The 27172-nt window shown below is 42.3% G+C and overlaps 1 protein-coding gene across 7 annotated transcripts in view; it reads right to left on the reverse strand.

The window, feature by feature from the left end:
• The window catches only part of focad (focadhesin), a 246608-nt gene that overhangs the window by 73418 nt on the left and 146018 nt on the right, over positions 1-27172 (reverse strand). For 6 of the 7 annotated variants that reach the window (XM_041186298.1, XM_041186293.1, XM_041186294.1 and 3 more), the window contains 7 exons: positions 21770-21858; positions 21099-21140; positions 16806-16914; positions 14218-14334; positions 6200-6438; positions 4569-4658; positions 3032-3179 (listed from right to left, as the gene is read on the reverse strand). In XM_041186298.1, the coding sequence (XP_041042232.1) occupies positions 3032-3179; positions 4569-4658; positions 6200-6438; positions 14218-14334; positions 16806-16914; positions 21099-21140; positions 21770-21858 (834 nt within the window). The remainder of the gene's footprint in view (positions 1-3031; positions 3180-4568; positions 4659-6199; positions 6439-14217; positions 14335-16805; positions 16915-21098; positions 21141-21769; positions 21859-27172) is intronic. The other variant, XM_041186297.1, reaches the window with a different exon arrangement.

Consider the following 27172-nt stretch of genomic DNA (forward strand, 5'->3'; position numbering starts at 1 on the left):
ACTGACATGCCACTGGTACCATAAATTTTCAAAGCCCCCTGCCTTCTTTGTGCTTCTATCCATATTTTACTCAGGTTTCTAAAGCACTACATGGCCATTTTCTGAAATTTTATCACAAATAACTTTTAGAATTTGCTTTGCACTATCTTCAAATCATTTGGAAAAACATTTTCTTTTCATTTACTCCTGAGGTGTTAGGTGACACTGGCAAGGCTGCATTTGTTGTCTACCCCTGGTTGCCCCCACGAACGTGTTGGTGAGGGTTCTCCCTGAAACACTGCAGTCCTTGCCCTGATGGTGCTCCCACAAGGTTGGCAGGGAGCAATTTCCAGGATTTAGCCTCATGAAGGAATGGTGATATGTGTTCAAGTCAGAGTGGCATGAGACTTGGAGGGGGAACTAAGAGATGATGACATTTTCTTGACTTTGCTGCTCTTGTCCTTCTCTTTGGTAGAGGTCAAGGGCTAGAATTGAAGTTGCTGAGAGTTCCATACAAATTAAGTAATTTTACAGCACCAAGACTGTGGAGACGTAAATCAGAAATTGATTCCACACCTGCGAATGATATTGCTAAGGGACAGAGTGTAAATGAGGAAGATGTGGCGCAACACAGAATATTGTTCTATTTCTGCTTTGGAAGAATAGGGAAGGGGCTATTGCTAAATTAATAAAGCAGCCCTATATTCCTGTTTAAAAAAAACATCTTAGGGAGAGACGGTTATTGACATTTCTGGAGCAGTTTCATACAACTGAGTGGCTTCCTCTGCCATTTCAGAGGGCGTTTAAGAGTCAACCACATTGCTGTGGGTCTGGAGTCACATGCAGGCCAGACCAAGTAAGGACTACAGATTTCCTTCCCTAAAGGACATTAGTGAACCAGATGTGTTTTTACGACAATTGATGATAGTTGTCATGGTCACCATTACTGAGAGTAGCTTTCAATTCTAGACTTTATTAATTGAATTTAAATTTCATCAGCTGCCATGGCAGGATTAAACCCTACGCCATCATTTCCCCACATCGACACTACCCTTATCACCAAGCCAGGAGATCAACCATGGCTCAATGAAGAGTGCAGGAGGGCATGCCAGGGGCAGCACCAGGCAGACCTAAGAATGAACAATCAACCTGGTGAAGCTACAACACACTACCTGCATGCCAAACAGTGTAAGCAGAATGCAATAGATAGAGCTAAGTGATCCCACAACCAACAGATCAGATCTGAGCCCTGTAGTCCTGCCATATCTAGTCATGAATGGAGGTGGATAATTAAACAAATAACTGGAGGAGGAGACTTCACAAACATCCCCAGACAATGATGGGGGAGCCCAGACAAGGTTGATGTATTTGCAACCATCTTCAGCCAGAAGTGCCGAGTGGATGATCCATCTCAGCCTCCTCCCAAGGTCCCCAGCATCACAGATACCAGTCTTCAGCCAATTTGATTCACTCTGCATGATACCAAGAACGGTTGAAGACACTGGACAGTGCAAAGGCCATGGATTCTGACAACATTCTAGCAATAATACGGAAGACCTGTGCTCCGGAACTAGCTGCGCCCTTACCCAAACTGTTCCAGTACAGCAACAGCACTGACATCTATCCAGCAATGTGGAAAATTGCCCAGGTATGTCCTGTCCACAAAAAGCAGGACAAATCCAACTGAGCCAATTACTGTCTCTTCTCAATCATTGTGATGGAAAGTGTTGTCAACAGTGCTATCAAGAGGCACTTACTCAGCAATAACCTGCTCACTGGTGCTCAGTTTGGGTTCTGCCAGGGGCACTCAGTTCCTGACACCATTAAAGCCTTGGTCCAAACATGGACAAAAGAGCTGAACTGAAGTGATGTGAGAGTAACTGCCCTTGACCTCAAGGCAGCATTTGAGCAAGTTTGGCATCAACGAGCCCTAACAAAACTGGAGCCAAAAGGAACAGGGGAGAAAACTTGCCGCTGGTTGGAGTCATACCCAGCACAAAGGAAAATTGCTCTGGTGGTTGGAGATTAATCATCTCAGTTCCAGGTCATTGCTGCAGGAGTTTCTCAGGGTAGTGTCCTAGGCCCAACCATCAATGAACTTCCCTCCATCATAAAGTCAAAAGCAGGGGTGTTCACTGGTGATTGCACAATGTTCGGTTCCATTCGCGACTCCTCAGATATTGAAACAGTTCCGTGTCCACGTGCAGCAAGACTTGGATTACATTCAGGCTTGAGCTGATACTTGCAAGTAACATTCGTGCCACACAAGTTCCAGAGGATGACTGTCTCCAAAAAGAGGGAATCTAACCATAGCCCCTTGACATTCAAAGGCATTACCAGTTTCTCAAGGGTGATTACAGATGGGCAATAAATGTTGGCCTAGCCAGCGAGGCCCACATCCCGTGAAAGAATAAAAAAAAAGTCTTAAGCTGCTGTGAAGTATTTAAAGATTTGGTCCTTGAATTCCAAGTGTCTGGCTCCACTGTCACAATGTACAGTAAACTGGAACTCCCATCCACCCAAGCTCAAAGCTGCAAATTGTTTGGACATGGTATTTACTTGAATGGAGCAGGCCATTGGCACCTGAAAGAACACTTCTGCAGTGCCTACCAAAATGTAGCCTTGAAGGCAGAGCTGCTCACTGCTGATGCATCATAAGTGCCCTTAAGACCTTTCTTGAGTCATAGACATATTATAAAAGTCTTCAGCACCAAGGGGAGACATTGGCAGAATTCATGCAGGCTCAATGACCTTTTCATGTAATAAAGCCTCAAAAGAATGCTCCAGCTCGCAGCTTGACGCATGCTCCAGAAAAATGGCTTCTGGTATGAAAAGGAGCCAAATCCTGGTAGAATGTTACTTTGTCCTAGGCCTGATCAGGATTTTGGGCCAATGTATAGTTATTGCTTGTTAGAGATTTAGTTGCTTCAGTTCAATTGTAATACTGATAAAATGTATATGATTCTATAAAGATTCAATGTACGTGATTCTATAAAGATTCAAACAATTATTTATCCTGCACACGAACATGATTATTTCTGAACCATCCTACCTCTTGCAATACCCTGCTCTGAGTTGCACTTTCATCCAAGCTGCTACAGAGTTTACCAAGAGTGACAGAGACGTGCACACGGGACTCTATTTGGTTGCTTTGGCTCATGAGGGAAAGAACCAGCCCCACTCCCAGGATGCATCCTGTACTGCAAAAATAAAAAAACACACATCATGAGAATCGTCACTGGAGCCTGAGAGTCTGTTTAGTCTCCATCTTCTGCATGGCCTTCATTGGTTATTCCATATTTTTATCAGACATAAAACAAAGCTTACTATTGACAAGCCGCAAAACTTAATCTAGGAACTACCATATGTAATTAATCCTTTTACATGATATTATATTGGCAAGTAGTCACACCAAATCTTGGTCCCAAAAGAGATACTGGTTAAGTAACTTAATTTTTTCACTGCAAAACAGCTGGATGTAGGGAATGGAGTAGCAGAGCAGTGGAGCAGAAGCTGTACAGTATGTACACTCCTGAATCTCATTAGACGAGGGCAAGGAGTAGCTGTTCTACTTTCAGGCTTATGAATCCCTGTAGACAAGGTATGGCTCGTCAGCACTAAGTATTTTGAGCTTAGTGAAAAGGGACCAACAGGTGAGGTGGCTAATATTTTGGAAAACAAAATGAGGTCCACGTTCTGAAATGTAAAGCTCCACAGGTTTCAAACCATTTGAACTACTTGCTGAGCTGATGACGTGGCAGTAATAATCCTGTTAAAATCTCTAATCCAGGCTGTTAGCAAAGGCTTCAGAAATTCTGAAGAAGCACGCACAGCTAAATCTGCAGCACTGCCATGGCTACCATTTCGTCTGCAACTGAGTGATGCTGGCAACAAGTTGCCCCTGGGCCTAAGTAGAAGGACAATAAGGGTGCTGGGCGGACAGATTGTTTCAGTTGGGTTACTAATTCACAACCTAGCTTCCCCCTTTTTAAAATTGGTGCAACAGCAGTTGTGAGGCAAAGGGAATGCTGATCTCTTATCCCTGAGCTGTTAGCTTGACAGTGGCTTGACATTCTCTACTCTATGCTACAATGCTTAAGATGTGCATCATGTGGGAACATTGTCTTTTTAATTATTTTATCAAACATTAAAATATCTACTGGCTGCATAAGTGGCATTGCCTGAAATGTCTTTGTTCAGTGGCAGCCAATTAAATGGCCACTATAGTACATAAAATACATGTAAATACAAGGCTACCATTGGGTGCCCACTAGCAACAAGCAAATTGGTGATAAATACCACTTGCCAGAGGTAAAATTGTGAATCCAGATTATCACCTAATGAAACACTTCCCACTTTATAAAATCGGGGAATACATTTATTTACAGCAGGGATTATTTGCTGAAAGCATTGCATGGGTTATATTGGTGGTTTCCACATTTAGATATCTTCATCTATACATTCTAGGAACTAAATGTGCTGAATTTAGCTTGTAAAGACGGATTCATCTATCTGACAAGATCATTATTACTTACTGGTTCTAAGACCATTCCTTAAGGTAAATTAAAAGAAAGTTAATCAAACCGCACTTGTATTCCAAGCTAGTATCAAAGCAACATTGCTCCAGAGCATCAAGTGACTTCATGAGCAGCAAATTCATCTTCTGCCCCGAGACATCACTGCCAAAAAGATGATAGAAGACATCAAATTTACATACGTCAACTCACGCTCAAAAATGGATTTTGTATATTCTGTAAATTCAAGCATGAAATAGTTCAAAATAACGCAAGCTGTGCTCGAGAACCCCAAATGGGCCTATATAAATTTTGACAGGGCAGAAAGGGTAAAAGCATTCACAGTTCAACATCAACTCTAATTCTATATGGCTGTTCTTGTATGCATCGCTTCTATTAGACACAAAATTCCTGTACATTCATGCACTATTGAACATTTTGCCTGCAATACCCCCATAGGGGAGAATCCATTACAGAAATGTTGTGTATTTAAGATGTTAATTTCCTGCTGATTTTCAGAAGTACAATTTAAGATTTATTTTATCTGCATTTTCCCAGTTACCAGAACAGTCACATGTTTTTGATCTTCACTTTGTTTGCTTTAAACTACGTATGATGTTTGAATTTGAAATTACAATGACTTCAAAGAGCACCAAGTAATAGCTCTGCTGAAGTTATTAAATCTTTCCACCTGAATTGCGACACGGAGGTCACAAGGGTGGGTAAGCAGTTCTCACTACTACATCAGACTGTTATTGTTAAGAACTCAGCTGTGATGAAATATCCAATATCCTGTCAATTCTCCTGATTCTCACCTGGAATCCTGTAGTAATCTTTAAAAAAAAAAGTACTTTCTTTGGTTCATCCCTCTCTTGAAGCCAAAACAGTGATTCATACTTAAAGGGGTTCGAGTTAACATTTCATATCGATCAAGATCGCTTTCTTTGGCTCCATTTCCATTTTTATCTGTTTACACCTCTGTTAATTTAGATCCTTTTCTCTGCTAAGGGTGTTCTATACACACAACTTGAAAGGACTGCCTTAGCTCACTACAGTTTTTCATTGGTCTCCACAGAGCGTACCATTAACAAGGTGCACTGCAAAAATTTGCCAACCCTCCTTCGATAGCACCTTCCAAACCCACAACCTCTACCACCTAGAAGGACAAGGACAGCAGATGCCAGGGAACACCCTCATCTGAAAGTGCCCTTCCAAGCCACACACCATCCTGACTTGGAACTATATTGCCATTCCTTCACTGTCACTGGGTCAAAATCCTGGAACTCCCTTCCGAAAAGTACAGTGGGTGTCCTTACACCAAATGGACTGCAGTGGTTCAAGAAGGCAGCTCGCCACCACCTTCTCAAGGGAAATTAGGAATGGGCATAAGTGTTGGTCCTTGCCAGCAACCTTCACATCTCATGAATGAATAAAAAGAGTTCTCTGAAGGCCCATTTAAAATTGGGAATGAAACAGAATTGAGGAATGTCCAAAGAAGCATGCCCCTACCAGCTTGTGGTACAAGATTTTAACACACCAATGTAGCCTGTTAATTGACAGTCATATGAATAATATAGAAAAAACATCTTTATTCACTATCAGTCCTTCTGCCCAATAAAACTTTTGGTCAACTCACTGCCAAGTTATGGAACATTATACGTTCTTGTGAATGCTCAAAAGACTGAATATATTTCTTCAATTGTTACCTCATTCGTTCCTCATATAAACGGGACAGGAACATTCCAGTGGCCAATCCCATGTGAAACTGAACAGCTTGGGAGGGGTCAGCATTTGGTTTTCCTGGTAAACCTGCAACAAAAATGCCCAAGACCTCCTCGATGCTCTCTTTGCATGACGTGATGAAAACAGGTACAAGAAGCGTCAAAGCAGTGGCAGCACAGGAGCGAGCTATGGCACTGGCTGTGTTCTCTCCAGAGTAGGATTTCTGTGAAAGCCATAAATCAATATTAGTGACCCACACTATTATTTCATTTAGTTCTCCTTCTTTGGCTAAGCAATCATTTTTATTGGATTATGCCTCTGTGCAGAGCCTTAGGATGCTTTAGTGCATTAAATCAAAGTTGTTGTTGCAATCACCCTGTGAACACAGAACCAAAGGAGGTTTATAGAACAGGAGGAGGCCATTTACCCATTTGTGCTGGTTCTTTGCTGAGACAATTCAAAACTAATTCCAGGGTCCTGATCTCTTCCCTTAACCAAATATTATTATTTGTGACGTTGTTTCTCCTTCCCGAAATTCATTTGGAACAAGTATCAGCATTTAATTAAGGTAAGAGTCAAGCACCAAGACCTCTGCTGTAAAGGAGATGCACAAGAGTGGTGATGTCCTCTCATACCACAAGATATATATCAGTTTAGCTTATTAGTAACACTTTCACCTTTGAGTCAGAATCTGAGAACATAATGTGGGCTGATACTTCGGTGCCGTGTTAAAGAAGGGCTGTATTATCAGAGGCGGTGTGTTTTGGATGAGAGGTTAAACCATAGCCCTGTCTCCCTGCTTAGGGAAACTTAAAATATTTTATGGCTCTATTTAATTAGCAGCAAGAAGTTCACTTATCACCTCTGTGCTCACTAACCTACATTGGTTCCCAGTCAAGCAACATCTCAATTTTAAAAATCTCATCCTTGTTTTGACATCCCTCCATGGCCTAGCCCCTCCCAATCTCTTCCAGCTCCATAACACCCTGAGATCTCTAGGTGCACCTATTTTTGACCTCTTAAGGATTCCCAATTTGAATTGCTCCATTACTGGTGACCATGCCTTCAGTTGCTCCGGCCTTAAGCTCTGGAATTCTGTCTAATTTTTGCTTTATAAAGCTGTTGTGAAATGCCTTGGGGACGTTTATTATATGAAAGACACCATATAAATATAATCTGTTGTAGTGTCCTGATTAACATTCCTCCTTCAACCAATACCACTCACATCAGATCACCTGGTAATTTATTTGATTTAATTGCTGCCACATTTGCTTAAATAACAACAATGTCTACAGTTCAGAAAGTCAGCCATTGTGATGTCCTTTGGATCCAATAAGGTGCCATACAAGTTTTTATTCTTTATTGAAAATGCCTACATGAACTTCTGAGAGAAACTTGCTTAGTTAGGATGTGAATATCTACATAATAGAAATCATGTTCGGTAGATCAGCTGATGAGACACCAATTTTTGACCCAAATAAAACTGGGAACTAACCTTGGTAAAGACACCAGGTGAGCACTAAACACCACCCAGTCAACATCAAAGACAGCTGATCTACAGCAAATCTTTCAGTTCAATAATTCAGTTCTGAAGGAAAACCTAACCAGTTTTCCGTGTTATGGAGAACTTCAACATCAACTGCAAAGTGGTTTGAACAGTGGACATGTTAAGTTGTGAATAGCTAAATTAATCTCTCAGTTGGGAAGAGGAAATGCACCTTCAGATACATTTCCAAACAGCTCTCATTAAATAGGACACAATCAAGTGATCCTCTAACAAACAAACGTAACAGGACATGAAGGACTGAAAGGGAACGAAACCGAACTCAATTTTATCTCGAGTTGCTCTCTTATCTCACCTCATGCCCTCTCGCCAAGGCCACCGTGTCCATGAGGCCCACCACTTACTCCCTTGACGTTATTTCCAAACTGCTGACTGTCCAACTGCCCTGCCTGGTCCCTACGTTAGCTGATATTGTTAACAGCTCTTGCTCCTCAGGCTCACCTTTACTCAGTCACACCATAGAGGGAAGCACAGATTCGGGAAGGAGAGGATGTGGCTGCCAGGGTGTGGGTAGCGAGGACTTAGGAGAGATTGAAAAGGAGGCTCCAGAGACCTCTTGGTCCTGTCCAACAGTTATGATGTATTCGCTACCTGTCAGGAAGGGGAGTCAAAATGCAGACCAAGGCATCATGATTCAGAAGGCTGTCAGAGGGGAAAAGACCAGCACAGAAAATGCAGTACCAATGGGGAATTTTGTAATTAGGGGAATTGATAGCATCCTCTGCAGCCATGAATGGGAGTCCTGAATGATGTGCTGACTACCCAGTGCCAGGGTCACGAGGCAGCTAGAAAGGAATTTGGAAAGGGAGGGAGAAGGTTCAGTTGTTACGGTTCATGTCGGAACAAATGGCATAGGTAGAACAAGGAGGAGGTCAAACTAAAGGAGTATCAAGTGTTAGGAACTAAATTGAAGAAAGAAGGGCCTCAATGGCAATAACCTCTGGATTATTGTTCAGATCACATGCGAAATGGCACAAAGCCAGACAGATCAGGAGTACTAACATACGGCTAAAGGGCTGGTGTGGGGAGAAAGGGGTTCCTTTTCATGGGACACTGATAACAGTACTGAGACAGGAAGGAACTGTACCAATAGGGTGGGCTTCATCTCAACCGGAACACAACCAGTGTCCAGCAAAAAGGATAAATACAGAGGCAGCAGAGGTTTTAAACTACTAAGATGGCGGGGGAGGGCAGGAGGGTGTAGAGTTGAGGAACAATTTACATGAAATTAAACAAGCCTAAACATAAGCTAGGCAGGAAGGAACAGGCTAGACTAAGGGAAGATATAAAAAGCTTGGGAATAAATATAATTATAGAACAGGTATCTAAAAAGTTAAATAAAAATGAAGTGAAAGAAACAGTTATTAAAAATGAGTTAAAACTATTGTACAGCAATCCTCAGTGTCTGAGGAACAGCAGGGAACCGAGCCAACAATGGCTGGATTAAGTTCTACCATACCGGCACCTACCAGTGAGCCCAGAAGTCGTTGGGGAACTGGCACGAATCTATGAACCAGCTGAAGTCGGTTACATGGCGACAAGCTCATGAAAATGGATGACATGGGCATGCCACTGGATCATGTGGCACAGTGGGTGGCGCTGACATGGGGAAGCACCTGATGGCCGTGCAGGAGCAGGTGCCATATTTAAAAGGGAAGCCACCCTGATGTTCCAGTTGGAAATCAGCTCTCAGGTTTGTTAAGAAAGCTCTGTAGTTTAAATTTATAGCATCTGAATTCCTCTTGCTCCAGCACAAAAAGATGTTCTGAAGCCCAGGGAGAAGATTCCTCTGCATTACAAGATCATTTGGTGACACCAATGGATTCAACGGAGGTCTAAAATATCAAGGTCCAGCCAGCGCATCCCCTCCAGCACTCAATGATGAAGGAGGACAGGATGGATAATTCCCATACTGCCATTACCTCTCACTTCCCTTGCTGGCAGCCTCCAAAGTGTCCACCTTAGGGACTCAGATGTGTGATGCCACTTTAAGGGGTGGACCCTTTGAACCTCAATTGTGCACTTCCCCTTTAAAATATGGACCCGGTATTTCTGGGTTCTCAATTTCCTGCAAGATTTTATACAGATTTTTTCTCCAAGATCACTCCAATGTCCTGTGACTCAGTCCTCTGGAACTCCAAAGGACACTCTCAGCAAGTCTACTCACAAGAAACAATAATCCAGGATAAAATTAATAGTCACACGGACAAACACAGGTTAATTAAGGAAAGCCAGCATGGCTTCCTTAACGAGAAACCACGTTTAACTAACCTGGAGTTTTTTGAAGAGGTAACAGAGACAGCTGATAAGGGTAATGCTGTTGATGTGGTGTACATAGACTTCCAAAAGACATTTGACAGAGTGTTGCACAAGAGACTTGACAGCAAAGTTATAGCTTATGGATTAAAAGAGACAGAAGTAACATGGAAATAAAACTGACTAAGTGACAGGAAGCAGAGAGTAGAGGTTAATGGATGCTTTTCGGGCTGGAGGAAGGTTTGTAATGGAGTTCCTCAGGGGTCAGTGTTGGAACCCTTGCTTTTCCTGATATATCTTTATGACCTAGATCTTGGTGTTCAGGGCACAATTTAAAAGTTTGCAGATGATACAAAACTTGGAAGCACTGAGCTGTATGGAGGTTAGTGTAGAACTTCGGAAGGACACGGACAAGTTGGTAGAATGGGCAGACAGGTGGCAAATGAAGTTCAATGCAGAGAAATGTGAAGCTATTAATTTTGGTAGGAAGAACATGGAGAGACAATATAAAATAAAGGGTGCAATTCTAAAGGGGTTGCAAGAGCAGAAATACCTGAGTGTATACGTGCATAAGTCATTAAAGGTGGAAAGACAGGTTGAGAGGCCAGTTAATTAAGAACACAGTATCCTAGGTTTTATTAATGGGACAGAGAGTACAAGGGCAAGTTCGACTTCAGCTGGAGCATTTGTTTGAGTTATTTAAAATAGTGAGGGGTCTGGACAGAGTAGATAGGGAGAACTGTTCCCACTTATGAAAAGATTGAGAACGAGAAGGCACAGATTTAAAAAGTGTTGGCAAAAGAAGCAAAAGCAATAAGAGAAAATACTTTTTCACGTAATGAGTGGTTACAGTCTGGAATGCACTGCCCAAGTGTGGTGGTGGTGACAGGTTACACAGAAACACAGAAAATAGGAGCAGGAATAGGTCATTCAGCTCTTCGAGCTTGCTCCGCCATTCAATATGATGATGGCTAATCCTCTATCTCAATGCCATACTCAAATCATTTTGCAATGAAGACCAACATACCATTTGCCTTCTTAACTGCTTACTGCAGTTTGGAAGCATTCAAAGGGAATTGCTCATTCGGACAGCTGGTGCAGACATGATGGGCCAAATGGCATCCCTCTGCGCTGTAACAATTCAGTAATTCTACATCAAAGCCACATATAAGTCACCAGCTTTCAGTGGATGGGTTACTTAAGGCACAAGGAACATGTGTAAGCTTCACTAAATTGGTGAGGCAGGTTTAAATTACTTTGAATTGTATTTAAATTTTATGCAGTTTGAACATGTCAATGAGTTTCTCAGCACTAACGAGTGAGTTTCCTGTTTCGTTACCTCTTGCCGTTGACTTAATCGCGTTTTCCTATTGCCAGGAGTCTAACGGATGACGTCCCGCACAATTCCTGGCCCTCAGTTGCAATCTTGCCTGCTCCAGCAGACTCCACAAAATCCAGCCCAATGTGTTGTGAGGAGCCAGACACAGTAGAGATTACTGAGGTGTGGCTATAGAAAAATTAGGACTTGCAATTAAGCAGTGCAGGATAGAAAAATTAGACAGGAGGTGGAGTAGCTGTACTTATTCGGAATAACATAATTGCAGTAACAAAAAGAGACGCAGCCATCAGTATAACAGAAATAGAATTCAAGAGGAGAGAGATAAAAGATTATGAAGGATCAATCACACTAAAAGGGGTAGGCTACAGATCACCTAAAAGAGGTAGGGAGATGGAGGAAGAACTGTGCAAGCTATTTGTTTTTTTAATTTGATCATGGGATGTGGGTGTCGCTGGCTAGCCAGCAGTTATTTCCCATACCTAACTCCCTTGAGAACTTGGTGGTGAGCCACCTTCTGAAACTGCTGCAGTAGGGGAATTAGTAATAAACCCATGGCCCAGATTTTTCAGCAGTAATAACGGCAAAAGTGTCAGTGCTTGCCGTCATTATTTCTCCAAAACTGAAAGCAACTTCAGGAGTCTGCACCATGCACAGTTAAATTAATAAATCCAGAAGTTGCTGTCAGTGATTCTACACTTCCTTAGGAGGTGCTGATATCCCTGTAGAATGCAATCAATTATAAATCACTGAAGTGATATACTACTAGTCTTGTTGTAAAATGTCTGAAAAATTATCCCTTGTTAAATGAAGCATAACTGGATTTTTAATCGCACACTTAGTTCATAATTACTTATGAACAACCTCTTTGGCCTTGAAAAGCTAATTTTATATTTGTGGAATGTCAGATTTTACTATTATAATAAAAAAATCCACCAATAAAGTACTATTTATTTTTTAAAGTTTATGATATTTCAGCTTCTATCTTAACCCTATATGTGTTTTCCAATTTTTATTTTGGTCTCTATAGAACAGCATTAAAAAGCAAAAGCTGAATAGTGCTTTTAATTTGCTGGTTTGCTGTCAGTGAAAATTCTTCAAAATGATTGGTTTTTTACCCTGCTTGATGATATCACTGTTGCTGGATATCTGGATATTCCCTTGACTTGGTACCAGATTCAAGTAATGTCAGGACAAGTAAAATCCATTTCTGAATTTGTAGGTGCTGCCAAATGTTGGGGGAGGTGGGTAGGACACTGGGGCATATTCAATACTGAGAAGGGTTCAACAAATTGAAAGAATATTAATGAACTTGCAGAATGACCAGATAATTGGCAAATGAATTTCGACAAAGTTAAGTTTGAGATATTACATATATCAGTTAAGATCATAGATTACTTGGAAAGTCAGAATCTAAATGGTATAGAATAGCAAAGGGATCTGGGAGTACAAATAAACAAATCACTAAAAGTAGCAACACAAATTGACATCGCCATAAAGACGTAAATCAAGCACTCATCTTTATATAAAATTGTGGGTCATCACCCTAGCCTGAAACAAATCTCATCTTTGAGCGCTCTGTTCTTGCAAACTACCTCCCCATGTCCAACCTCCCTTTTCTCTCCAAAGGCCTTTAATATAATATATCACTCACTAATGTCAGCTTTGGTTCAGTGGTAGCACTCTCACCTGATTCAGAATATTATGGGTGCAAGCCTCAGAACAGGGCTTGAGGAACTCATCCAGTCTGACACTTCAATGCAGTGCTGAGGAAGTGCAGCACTGTCAGATGTGCTGTCTTTCAGAAGAGGCATTAAATCAAAAGTGATTTCATTGTTAGGCTCTCATATTTCATGAATTTTAAAATTCTCATTCTTGTTTTCAAATACCTCCACATCCTCACCTCTCCCTATCTCTGTAATCTCCTCCAGCCCCACAACCCTCCAAGATATTCACACTCATATAATTCTGGCTCCTTGAGCATCCTCAATTTTCATTCTCATTCCATTCTTTCAGTTGCCATGAGTCTGTGCTCTCGAATTCCCTCCCTAAGCCTCTACACCTTTCTTGCCTCCTTACCTACATCTTTGGCCTAGCTTTTGGCTATCTACCCTAACATTGCCTTTTGCAGCCTGGTGTCAAATTTTGCTTTATAATGTAATAAAATGCCCTAAGGCATTTCACAGGAGCATTAATGGCACGACAGGAATGCAAGTTATTGTTGTTGTTTTATTTGAGGGGGGTCTTACTTTTTATGTTTGATGAGAGTATTGTCTTTTTGTGCAAAGGGTCTCAATTCTCTGTAAATGGGATGGGGTCATATGTAATCATATGCAGCCCACTCACTGCTTTTGCCACATGTATCTGCTGCCAGCTTCAATAACGTGGATACACGAATGGTGCAAAGACCTGAACTGTATTTGTTTTTTTTTAAAAAACTACTCGGGCACTGTGACTGGATTTAATGGAACAGCAAGAAAATCGCAACTAAACAATAGGACCTAACCTTTTTGACAGTGGTGATGTGATTTTTTTTTTGCTGAATGTGTGTGAATACAGATGATGTTTGAGAAGGAATACCTCCAATTGCATATAGTGAAGAAGTTATAGCTTTAAACTATCTGCTTTCAGCCTGAAAGATCAAATTTTAGGCAAGACTGGTTCTTAAATTATATGCTTTCAATATTTCAGATTTTGCTCTTTTACCTTCTGTTCATTAATGTAACCAAATTCCCAGTACTGGACTATAAAATTATCAAACACGTCATAAAAATGTTACATAACCCGTGCCCTTGTCTACTTGGTTCTGCAAATACTTCACTGTTCGTCCAAGAAAAGAAACTTACATGTTGGAACCATGGGAAGATACGCCCCTTTGGACGATAGTGACTGTCGACAATGCTCAGCAGCGTCTCCACCACCATTGATATCCAGTGTTCTGTTGGTAAAATATCAGCCCCAATCTACATGGATAAGAAATGAGAATGTGACCAGTGGACCAAAAAAATGAATATCCCATGTCTCTTCCTCTATTTCTTTGAACTTTGCTGACTATATCGGCTGTGCTAAGGAGAACAGTGCATACAGTAGTTTGAGAAAACATTTTTAAAACACAATATGTTTTCATGCAAGAAATTTCAAGTCTTCCTCCTATGTAAGATTAACGAAAAGCATGTTATTTTTATCAGAATTGATTTGTTTGCCAATTTGAATAAACAGGATTTTCACCATACTACAACGACCAGTCTCAATCCACTTTTAACAAAGCCTGTCTCACTACTCAGCATGAAGGCCCATGATTTTTACCTTTGTATAAATCTTTGGTGTATAGTGTGGGAAAATGTGGAAGTTCTTCACTTTGGCAGGAAGAACAAAAAAGCAGAGTATTACTTAAATGGAGAACAACTACAAAATTCCAAGGTGCAGAGGGGTCTAGGTGTTCTATTGTATGAGTCACAAAAAGTTAATATGCAGGTACAGCAAGTAATTAAGAAAGCTAATGGAATGCTATCCTTTATTATGAGAGGAAGTGAACATAGAAGGAAGAATGTTATGCTTCAGGTGTACAGGGCATTGGTGAGACCACGGGCCTTAAATTCCGAGCTCCCCAATTTTGGATTTGGGAGGGAACCCCAAAGGTACGCTGACGAATCCCCTTTGGAAGTTCACAGGTAAGGTTTGTAAGGCAATTGCCCAGAAGTGCAAACATCCCCTGAGCAATTGCCCTGCACCGGGAACAATTTGAAAAGCCGATTTAAATTGCAAACTTCAGGTGCTTCCGACTGGCCTACACCAATAGTTACCCAAAGAAAGTTAGAAATATTAAAACCACTTCTAACTACTGGGTAACAACTGAACAGACCCAGACCGACTCCCCCACGGGACTCGCCCCATTCCCTCCTACAGCTAAGACCCCCACCACCCCCCCACCTCTACCTCAGGGGTCTCCCAACATACACTGACTATTCCCCCAACCCAGGAATTCTCCTGCCTCCCTGACCCCTCTGGGGTCTTCCTGCACATCCCAACTACCCTCCCCACCCTCCACCCACCCCCTCCCTTTCTCTCTCTCTTTCTCTCCCCACCCGCCACCTCATAGGCCCTCCAGGGGACTCCACCCACTCCCTGACCTACCACATCCCCCCATGGGACTCCCTCACTCCCCAGGGGTTTTCCCTATGGGCTCCTTCCCCCCCAACCAGGTCATCTGTGGGCCTGACTCTCACCTACACACATTCCTCCCTCACCCCAGGACCAACAAACTTCCCCACCCCTCAAACAAGGCCTGACATTCACCCCCTCACCCGAGGCACAACACACTGACAGCCCCCCCACACCCCCAACCAAGGCCCGACTCTCCCACCCCCAACTTCCAATCTTCCCCACCCCACAATTCCTATCCACTTAAATAAGACACTTATCTTCTCCCTGGTCTGTCAAGAACCTTTAACTTTCAATGGAGTTTTAAACTTATCTGGCTTACAACAGCTAGCGCTGTAAAAAGGGGGCGCGGATTCCTTCACTTCGACTCAGCTGCCCTTCAACACTGGGCCCTCCGGGACAGGCTTCACTGCCTAGGTCCCGCGTGGCTGGAGTCGGAAGGTCGAGTGAGACAGGCTGGGGCAAAAAAATCAGTTACGAAACTGGGCACAGAGTGGCAATCTGACACTGACTGCCACTCTGAACAGGTTCAGGCCCCACACACTTTGTGCGGGTTTGGTCTCCTTATTTAAGGAAGGATGTAAATGAGTTGGAGGCAGTTCAGAGGAGGTTTCCTAGATTGATACCTGGACTGATTGGGTTGTCTTATGAGGAAAGGTTGGGCAGACTGGGCTTGTTTCCACTGGAGTTTAAAAGATTGAGGGGTGACTTGATTGAAGTATATAAAATCCTGAATGATATTGACAAGGTGGACATGGAGAGGGTGTTCCTCTTGTGGATGAGTCCAGAACTACAGGCACTGTTTTAAAATTAGGGGTCATCCTTTTAGGATAGGGATGAGGAGAAATCTTTTCTTTCAGAGGGCTGTGCGACTTTAGAACTCTGCCTCAGAAGGCAGTGGAGGCAGAGTCACCTGAATATTTTTAAGGCAGAGGTAGATAGGGCCTTAGCAGGCAAGGGAATCAAAGGTAATCAGGGTGTTTGGGAATGTGGAATTCAAAGCACAAACAGATCAGCCATGATTTTATTGAATGGCAAAGTAGGCTTGAGGGGCAGAATGGCCTACATCTGCACCTATTTAATATGTTTGTATGTGCACATACTTACAAATGCCTACTAGGATTCAAGAGATGAGAGACCAAGAGGCAGAACAGGGACAACTGTACAGCTTTTGCCACAAAACACTGGCATAATCTACCCCAAAACACTGACAGCTGGCATGTGCAGAAGGAAATGAAAATAGTTAATGAAACAAATCATGGCATAAACTTACTTCAGGTGTATCATTAGCTTCTGAGGGCAGGCTACTTTCATATTTAGCCACTGTTACAGCAAGTCCAGTCAAAGCGAGGATGGAATTTCCCTGCACAACAGGGCTGTCCCTATTGATCAAACAGGAGATAAACAGGAAATGTACAATTCAGTTTTTTAAAGCTATTACCATCATATAGCAACAAAAAGACATAAAATGCAAAAACCATCACAGTCATCATGAAACAATAGATTGATTCCCACTTTAGAAAAACAAACTGGGGACTGTGTACTGCAGTTAGCTAGCACACAATTCTTTCACCTCAATCTGTATTCAGCCATACAAAAGGATTGAAAGCATCTTTTCTGCACAAGCTTGAAGGGTCCTATGTGACCTAAATGCAGACAGTTTACATTTAAGTCCCCACTGGTTGGAACCCATTAAACAGACTGTTCTGCAATTCAACCATGCTACTCAGAGAGCATAGGAATAGCAGGGGAATGGCTATTTTGGCATTAAAGGACTGGGGTTAAGACACTTTGTGATAAAGCAGAGGGAGGGCCATGGGATAACTGAACCAGGTTTGCTTGAAGTTGACAATGGTTACTCAAGGGAGAAATATACAAATTTAGTCAACTACCTACATGTTGGAACCTTTTTTAAAAAAAATTATTTCATGGGATGTGGGTGCCACTGGCTAGGCCAGCATTTATTGCCCATCTCTAATTGCCCTCGAGAAGGTGGTATATGCTGCCTTCTTGAACCACTGCAGTCCATGTGTTGAAGGAACACCCAAAACACTGTTAGGAAGAGAGTTACAAGACTTTGACCCAATGACAGTGACGAAAGGGTGATACAGTTCCAAGTCAGGGTGGTGTGCAACTTGGAGGGGAATTTGTAGGTGGTGGCGTTCCCATGCATCTGCTGCCCTTGTCCGTCTTGGTGGTAGAGTCATGGGTTTGGGAGGTGCTGCTGTGCATTTTGTAGGTGGTACATACTGCTGCTACTGTGGTCAATGGTGGAGGGAGTCAGTGTTGAAGGTGGTGGATGGGGTGCCAACCTAATGGGCTGTTTTGTCCTGGGTGGTGTCCAGCTTGAGTGTTGTTGGAGCTGCAAGTGGAGGGTATTTCATCACACTCCTGACTTGTGCCTTGATGGTGGACAGGCTTTGGAGAGTAAGGAGGGAAGTTACCCAGCCTCTGATCTGCACTTGTATTTACAGTATTTATATGGCTAGTCCAGCACAGTTTCTGGTCAATGGTAACTCCCAAGGATGTTGATTAGTGGGGGATTCAGTGATGGTAATGCCATTGAACGTCAAGGGGCGATGATTAGATTCTCTCTTGTCGGAGATGGTCATTGCCTGGCACTTGTGGTGTGAATGTTACTTGCCACTTGTCAGGCCAAGCCTGAATATTGTCCAGGTCTTGCTGCATTTGGACATGGACTGCTTTAGTATCTGAGGAGTTGCAAATGGTGCTGAACGTTGTGCAATCATCTGCGAACATCCCCACTTCTGGCCTTATGATGGAAGGAAGGTCATTGATGAAGCAGCTGAAGATGGTTGAGCCTCGGATGCTATCTTGAGGAACTCCTGCAATGATGTCCTGGGTCTCAAATTATTAACCTCCAACAACAACAACTATTTTCCATTGTGCTAGATATGAATCTAACCAGCACAGAGTTTTCCCCCAATTCCAAATGACTTCAGTTTTGCTAAGTCACCTTGATGTCACACTTGGTCAAATGCTGCCTTCATGACTCGGGCAGTCACTCACATCACCTCTTGAATTCAGCTCTTTAGTCCATGTTTGGGCCAAGGCTATAATGAGGACATGGACTGAGTGGCCCTGGGGAACCCAAACTGAGCATCAGTGAGCAGGTTATTGTTGAGTAAGTGCCACCTGATAACACTGTTGCTGAAACCTTCCATCACTTTGCTGATAATTGAGAGTAGGCTGATGGGGCAGTAACTGGCCAGGTTGGATTTATCCTTGGCAATTTTCCACATTGCTGGGTTATTGCCAGTGTTATAACTGTATTAAAACAGCTTGGCTAGGGGCGTGGCAAGTTCTGGAGCATAAGTCTTCAGTACTATTGCTGGAATATTGTCAGGGCCCATAGCCTTTGCAGTATTCAGTGCCTTCAGCCATTTCTTGACATCACATGGAGTGAATTGAATTGGTTGAAGACTGGCATCTGTGATGCTAAGGACATCAGGAGGAGGCCAAGATGGATCATTCACTTGGCACTTCTGGCTGAAGATGGTTGCAAATGCTTTAGTCTCGTCTTTCGCACTGATATGCTGGGCTCCCACATCATTGAGGATGGGGATATTTGTGGAGCCTCCTCAGCGAGTTGTTTAATTGTCCACCACCATTCACAACTGGATATAGCAGGACTGAAGAGCTTAGATCTGATCCATTGGTTGTGCGATCGCTTAGATCTGTCTGTCTGTCTGTCTATCATATGCTGTTGCTGTTGTTTGACATGCAATTAGTCCTATGTTTTGGCTTCACCAGGTTGACACCTCATTTTTAGGTATGCCGATGCTGCTCCTGGCATGCCCTCCTATACTCTTCATCGGACCAGGATTGATCCCCTGGCTTGACTGTAACTGTCAAGCAGGGGATATGCCAGGTCATGAGGTTATAGGTTGCAATTGAGTGCAATTCTGCTGCTGCTGATGGTCCACAGCACTTCCCAGGTGCCCAGTTTTGAGTTGCTAGATCTGTTCAAAATCTAACCCATTTAGCACGGTGATAGTAGTAAATACACAACACCATGGAGGGCATCCTCAATGTGAACACTGGACTTCATCTCCACAAGGACTGGGTGGTGGTCACTCCTACCAATATTGTCATGGGCAGATGCATCTGTGATAGGCAGGTTGGTGAGGACAAAGTCAAGTAGGTTTTGCCCTCTTGTTGATTCCCTCACCACATGCCACAGACCCAGTCTAGCAGCTATTTCCTTTGGGACTCAGCAAGCTTGGTCAACACTGGTGCTACCAAGCCACTCTTGGTGGTGGACATTGAAGTCACTCACCCAGAGTAAATTCTGTGCCCTTCCCACTCTGAGTGCTTCCTCCAATGGTGTTCAGCATGGGGTAGTACTGATTCATCAGCTGAGGAAGGGATGGTAGGTGGTAATCAGCAGGAGGTTTCCTTGCCCATGTTGGACCTGATGCCACAAAACTTCATGGGGTCCAGAGTTGATAATAAGAACTCCCAGGGCAATTCTCTCCCAACCGTGCCGCCACCTTTGGTGGGCCTGTCCTGTCTGTGGGACAAGACATACCCAGGAATAGTGATGGTGGCATCTGGGACATTGTCAGTAAGATATGGTTCCGTGAGTATGATTATGTCAGGCTGTTGCTTGACTAGTCTGTGATACAGCTCTCCCAATTTTGGCACAAGCCCCCAGATGCTAGTGAGGTGGACTTTGCAGGGTCAATAGGGCTTGGTGTGCCATTGTTGTTTCTGGTGCCTAGGTTGATGCTGGGTAGCCCGTCCAGTTTCACACCTTTTTTTAGACTTCATGGTGGTTTGATACAACTGAGTGGCTTGCTAAGCCATTTCAGAGGGCATTTAAAAGTCAATCACATTGTTGTGGGTCTGGAGCTACACATAGGTCAGACCAGATAAAGACAGCAAGCTTTCTTCCCTAAAGGACATTAGTGAACGAGATTGGTTTTTACAACAATCGACAACAGTTTTGTGGTCACCATTAGGCTAGTTTTTAATTCCAGACTTTTATTAATTGCATTTAAATTCCACCAGCTGCTGTGGTGTGATTTGAACCCACGTCCGCACAGCATTAGCCTAGGCCTCTGGATTACTAGTCGAGTGACATTACCACTACGCTACTACCTCCCCGTAACTGATTGTTAGATCTTCCTGTATTGCAATATATCAATATTCTTGAGTAATTATTTAGTGATTATGTAATTCCAACCATGCACATTAATTATGTCCTGCTGTCAGGATCATTATATTCCCCAAGCCATTTCCTCTTGTTACACCACTGGTCCCCAACTGTTTCAAAAAAACAGCAAAAAAAAAAACACAAAAATCCAAGTAAGCAAATCAGAAACTGAGAAGAATGAATGTTAAATTTAAATACCATTCCTTGTGACTATTTGGTTTTTTTTGGAAAGGGGGGTTTTCTTGGCATCATCTCATCTTTGTAGTATTATCGGTTTCACATGTAACTGAGTGCTTGTGTAAAGGGGATTTACGTTAGTAGATATGCAAAGGAACACAATAATCCATTAGGGCACAGCAGTAGCTAAGTAACACAAGCATCACTTACTTTGAAGCTGATTTAACTACATCAGTCAGCAGGTCCCTGACCCTATTAAAGAGAAGCAACAGGGTTAAGATAATTTATATGTATTAATCAGGTGGTTTCTTCTTGAACTGTCAAAAATAAAATTGAAATGGCCAGTTCTTTCTTTTCACAACACTACTACATACACCATTCTATTGACCTGATTTTGCGGTGGTGGTGGTGGTGATCTTCAAAGCAGCAGGAGTCCTGATTTTCCACATGCTAACATATGAAAACATCATATTTGGTAGCTTTTCTTGTTTTACACTTACAGAGACCATACAGCACAGAATTGGAGTCTCTTAGACAAATGTTTAATATGACAGCCGTGAAATCTTTTGAAAAGACCTAAGATAAAGGGTATGTGTGACTACTAAATAGTCCCAGGTGTTTAAAAATTCATAGTAAATATAATTGTTATAATTTGCATGGTGGGCTCCTCAGAGTGTGATGGATTACAGCAAATAACATTTTCTTGTTCACTAGTTCATTATAAAAAATGGAAAGAATTAACTGGAATAAGTTTGAGGGAGTATTACTTTTGGGGATCCCACAATAAGTCAAACTGTAATGCAATTATAAGGTGGCAAATGAGTATTGCTGTTTAATACACAAAACAAATATACATATATGTGCTTTGAAATTCTTCTTACCAGAGCCAGGATATAAACTTTTTGTACTGCAACTCCTCAGGATCATCCTTTCCGTGCTTCTGCTGCATCTCCAGTTCAGCCTGTCTCCCCTATAGACAAAAGCATCAATCAACTACACCATCCCACAATGAAACTATTAACGATCAGTGAGTGCAGACAGGAGGAAACTGTACATCAGTTGACACGGAGGGAGGCAGACTAAATTTAAAAGCAAGCAACTGTTTAAAAAAAGGAACCAACATGTGACACTTTCCAAAAACGCTTCTTTCTTAGACATGTGCCATTTCCCCAGCTGGATGTATGGAAACCAACCTGCTTGTTAAGCTGTGCCAATATCATTCTGCAATTGGCAAGTGGATAAGAGGCTCTGCCACTGCTTTTCTGAGCCAAACTCCGTGGAGGCACCATACCATGGAATCTGTTCAATAACTGGACCTTGAACCCAAAACGACCCTTTCTCTAACAATGTCTCGAAGAGGCGAAGGTGACAAGAAAACACTGCACACCTCCTCAAACTCGCTTGTGAAAGAGGGAATTCAGGAGAATGAAGAGTGGGAGTTAAAATGAAACCCAAGAGCTTTGACTCTTTGTTCGTGTTTTTATGTACTCCCTGTAGCAAAAACAGCTGGGCCTGAATTTTTAGCTCGGCGGGCGGGTGCAATCCCAGTGGACCTGGGATCGGCTGGAAAACGGGCTGCCAACCGCAATTTCACACTGGCTGGCCAATTAACGGCCAGCCAGCATGAAGCTCAGCACTGCCAGGGTGGGGGCGGGAGGAGGGCAGGTGATGACATCAATGCAGGAACAGGCAAAAACTCCCTGAAGGCAGAATGCTGCCTCAGGGAGCTGCAGACCCGAAAACTATGAAATAAAGTTCTGAAAAAAAAATGTCCAAGCATCACAATCAGACACCTGAACATACAGGTGATAAAAATGCTATCCACAGGTTTTTATTTTTATTTTATTTAATAATGGAAACCTCATCCCGGCCTTAGATGAGGTTTGACGAAAAATGTAAAGGCCGCCTGGCCGATTCACTCATCCGCCAACTGTAAGGTTGGACAGGCCACAAAAAATTGGAGACAATTGTGCTGTTAAAGGGCTTAATTGCCCTCTTAATTTTCAGCAGCCACGCTTCCGACTTTTGCACGTGCCTGACATCTTCTCTCACAATTTTACGCCTGATCAGGTTGGACGCACACCGGCCAGCGGGACGTAAATTCAGCCTCTGGATTCCAAAATGTTTCATTCAAGAAAACATGATAACAGTGGGAGCCAAGAGCACCCAATTAGTTTGTGGCAAAATGAGGTGCCAATGTCCCTGAACCAGTTATGGCATGACGAATATTCCTTTTTTTTTTAAGATTAATTGCTGGACTTTGCATGGCAAGTCTGTAAAAGTGAAGACTTATCACAGGATCACACAGTGCAGAAGAGGCCCTTCGGCCCATTGAGTCTGCACTGCCACGTGAGAAACACCTGACCGACCTACCTAATCCCATTTACCAGCACTTGGCCCATAGCCTTGAATGTTATGATGTGCCAAGTGCTCATCCAGGTACTTTTTAAAGGATGTGAGGCAACCCGCCTCCACCACCCTTCCAGGTAGCTCATTCCAGACTGTCACCACCCTCTGGGTAAAAGTTTTTCCTCACATCCCCCCTAATCCTCCTGCCTCTCACCTTGAACTTATGCTCTCTTGTGATTGACCCTCCAACTAAAGGTAACAGCTGCTCCCTATCCAATCTTGTACACCTCGATCAGGTTGCCCCTCAGTCTTTTCTGCTCCAACAAAAACAACCCAAGTCTATCCACCCTCTCTTCATAAATTAAATGTTTCATCCCAGGCAACATCCTGATGAATCTCCTCTGCACCCTCTCCAGTCCAATCACATCCTTCCTATAATGTGGCGACCAGAACTGCACACAGAACTCCAGCTGTGGCCTCACTAAAGTTCTATACAACTCCAACATGACCTCCCTACTTGTGTAATCTATCCCTCGATTGATAAAGGCAAGTGTCCCATATGCCTTTTTCACCACCCTACTAAGATGCCCCTCCGCCTTCAGAGATCTATGAACACACACGCCAAGGTCCCTTTGTTCCTCAGAACTTCCTAGTGTCATGCCGTTCATTGAATACTTCCTTGTCGAATTACTCCTTCCAAAGTGTATCACCTCACACTTTTCAGGGTTAAATTCCATCTGCCACTTATCTGCCCATTTGACCATCCCGTCTATATCTTCCTGTAGCCCAAGACACTCAACCTCACTGTTAACCACCCGGCCAATCCACAAACTTACTAATCCTACCCCCCACATAGTCATCTATGTCGTTTATATAAATGACAAATAATAGAGGACCGAGCACAGATCACTGTGGTATGCCACTGGACACTTGCTTCCAGTCACTAAAGCATTCTTCTGTTATCACCCTCTGCCTCCTACAACTAAGCCAATTTTGAATCTACCTTATCAAATTACCCTGTATCCCATGTGCATTTGCCTTTTTTATAAGTCTCCCATGTGGGACCTTGTCAAAGGCTTTGCCGAAATCTATATAAACTACATTAACTGCGCCACCCTTATCTACACACCTGGTCACCTCCTCAAAATATTCAATCAAATTTGTTAGGCATGATCTCCCTCTGACAAAGCCATGCTGACTATCCCTGATCAAACCTTGCCTCTCCAAGTGGAAATAGATACTCTCCTTCAGAATTTTCTCCAATAGTTTCCCTAGCACTGACGTGAGACTCACTGGCCTGTAGTTCCCTAGCTTATCTCTACAACCTTTCTTAAATAGCGGAACCACATTAGCTGTTCACCAGTCCTCTGCTTCTTTGCATCAAAGTTTGATTATATACAAACTCACCAATTTTAATGAAATACAAGCAAATGTTTGTTATCTACGTTGGCTATACTTAAACTTATTTCATGTGAAGCAGTTGCATTAAAACAACTGCTGTAAATATGTGATCCTTTTAAAATACTAAACAGGACATTCAATCTGAAAGGAAAATGTTTCTCATGTCTTTCAAAGAAATGAACAGCTGTAGTTCAGAGTAATCAAGAAAACTATTATTCAGTCCTCTTAAGGATTTGACAACAATTAAAAAAACACAATCATGGTGAATTATGTTGCAACCTTGGCATCCTACTTGATCCTGAGCTCAGTTTCTAATTTCATGTCCCACCCATCAAAAGATTGCCTACTTACAAATCCATAAAATCTCCTGGCTGGAAATACCCTGCTAAACCACTCCAACAATCTTAGCTGCTCCTTAAAATGCATCTCTTTCGCCAAGCTTTTGGTCACCTCTCGTATTGTCTCCTCAAAGTAGCTTGAAGTCAAATTCTGTTTGATAATGCTCATGTAAAGCAACTTAGAACATTTTACTATGATAATGGCGCTATATAAATACAAGTTATGATTGTTGGTGAATTTAGTTTCACAAGCCACAACCCACACTTTCAATTGTTATCCACTGGAAAGGGAAAGTGTTATAACATATAGCCTAACATGAAAACAGTTAACAAGTGATAAATTTAAAACAACAGAAAATAAAGGAAAGAACTAGGATGGCTAGACCATCCCAAAAATAAGTCTGCTGTGTGTTCCTGGAAACTGCTACAGAAAAAAGCAAAACTAGGCACTTTAGTCTAATCAGATTAAGATTAATTCAAAAATCAACCTCCGACAGGTATTGAGTTAACTGAGCTCAGCTGCAATGCTACAGTTGCTCACAGTGCTCCTATGGTGAAGGAGGAGTATACAGCAAGAACTCAGAAAACCTTGCTGAAAACACATGCTGTCAGGGCTCCCATATTTACATAGCCTGTTGACCTTGTCAAGGCTCAAATATGAGGAGAGGCCATCGGGGGAGTCACCAGGATGGTGACTGGCAACTGTTGAATCAAAGCCCAGAAAGGACTCAACATCTTGAGGAGATGGGAAAGTAAAGAAAAACCTGGAATGTCTTAATGTTTTTAATCAATTAACTAAATCAAAAAGTCCTTAAATAGTTTAAACAACTGCCAATTAGTGCACAGGGGATCATGCAAATACATATTCTATGAGCAGAAGTTAAGCAAGCCTTTTCTGGAGCAGAGGGTGTATATGAAGGAGAGAATCTATACATTGTTCTTATTGTTTACTTGGTTCAAAGAAGCAGCATCGGACCTAAATTTGCTGAACCATTTTTTCCCAACTCATCAAAATGGACTCAAACCATTGAAATAAGCAAATCAAGCACAAATAAAGCAACTGGTGAACATTTGATGCAGCGTGTAGTTACTTAATTATAAAACAGCTACGGTCCGCAGACTAGTCTAACACAGCGTTTTCACTGACCTACATTTAACTGCTGTGAGCAGTACCACAATATGATTTTTAGTTGCTCCTGCAACTCTCCTTAAGAATTTAATCTCAATAACCAGAATAGAAAATAAAATATGAAAGGTAATCAGCCCTACCAAGAAACACAAATAAAGTTGAACACATGAACCACAACCTCAAATATCCAGGTCCCAGGGTTGGGAACATGCTAAATAAATCATCAAGCATGATTGCAGTGATTCTCTTTATACTGTAGTACATAATTTGCAAAAAAGTCCTTAATATTTTATTTTCCTTCATTCACAGTTATATTGCTGCCCAAATTACAACAGCATATAAATAGAATATGATACAGGTTCCAGTGTGGTAACGTATCTAAGCAAATCATTCACCTGGTCACTTGTAGCTTGCCCTGAATGTTATGCAGTCAGGTTCCCCCCTTGTTGATGTGTGATTGCATATCAAGATCTGTGTTCTATTTGCCCTACTCTATGATTAAAATTGGCGTCAATTATTTTGTGGCAAAACACACCTGGTTTCCAGTAGCGTTAACATATTTTACTGTGGTGTAAAGTAACTTCCCTTAGGTCTTCTGTTTGCCACTGCACATTTCTTCTGGGAAACAATGAAAATTAAGGGGCTCGGCATTAACCCTACTTAAAGATGGTGCACAGGCCCTGATCCCCCATTACACAAAACTTCACTCTGTGGTGTAGTGCCACCAGTCTCATCTTGAATCATGTACAAACTTATCAATTGAACAGAAAAAGAATGATACACTTTCTTTATCCATTTTTAAGAAAGTTCCCTTCAAGTTTTTACACTGAAGAGAGAATGGCTGCAGCCTTTGAATCATACCATGCAGGATAATTTCTTTCAGAATACTGAAGGAGAAATCACGTCAGAAGTCCATTTAAATTAGGTTTTAAGACATATTCTGTGCTTAACTGAAACAATGCCCTGGAGGTACAGTCTGTCTGCAGCCACACGGATGCACTAGGTAAAATTTATTCATGCAATTCCAACATGCACCAAATTCTAGGAGAAATGGTCCAGGGTTTGGT

Source organism: Carcharodon carcharias, chromosome 4 (genome assembly GCF_017639515.1).
Source record: "Carcharodon carcharias isolate sCarCar2 chromosome 4, sCarCar2.pri, whole genome shotgun sequence".
Taxonomy (NCBI): Eukaryota; Metazoa; Chordata; class Chondrichthyes; order Lamniformes; family Lamnidae; genus Carcharodon; species Carcharodon carcharias.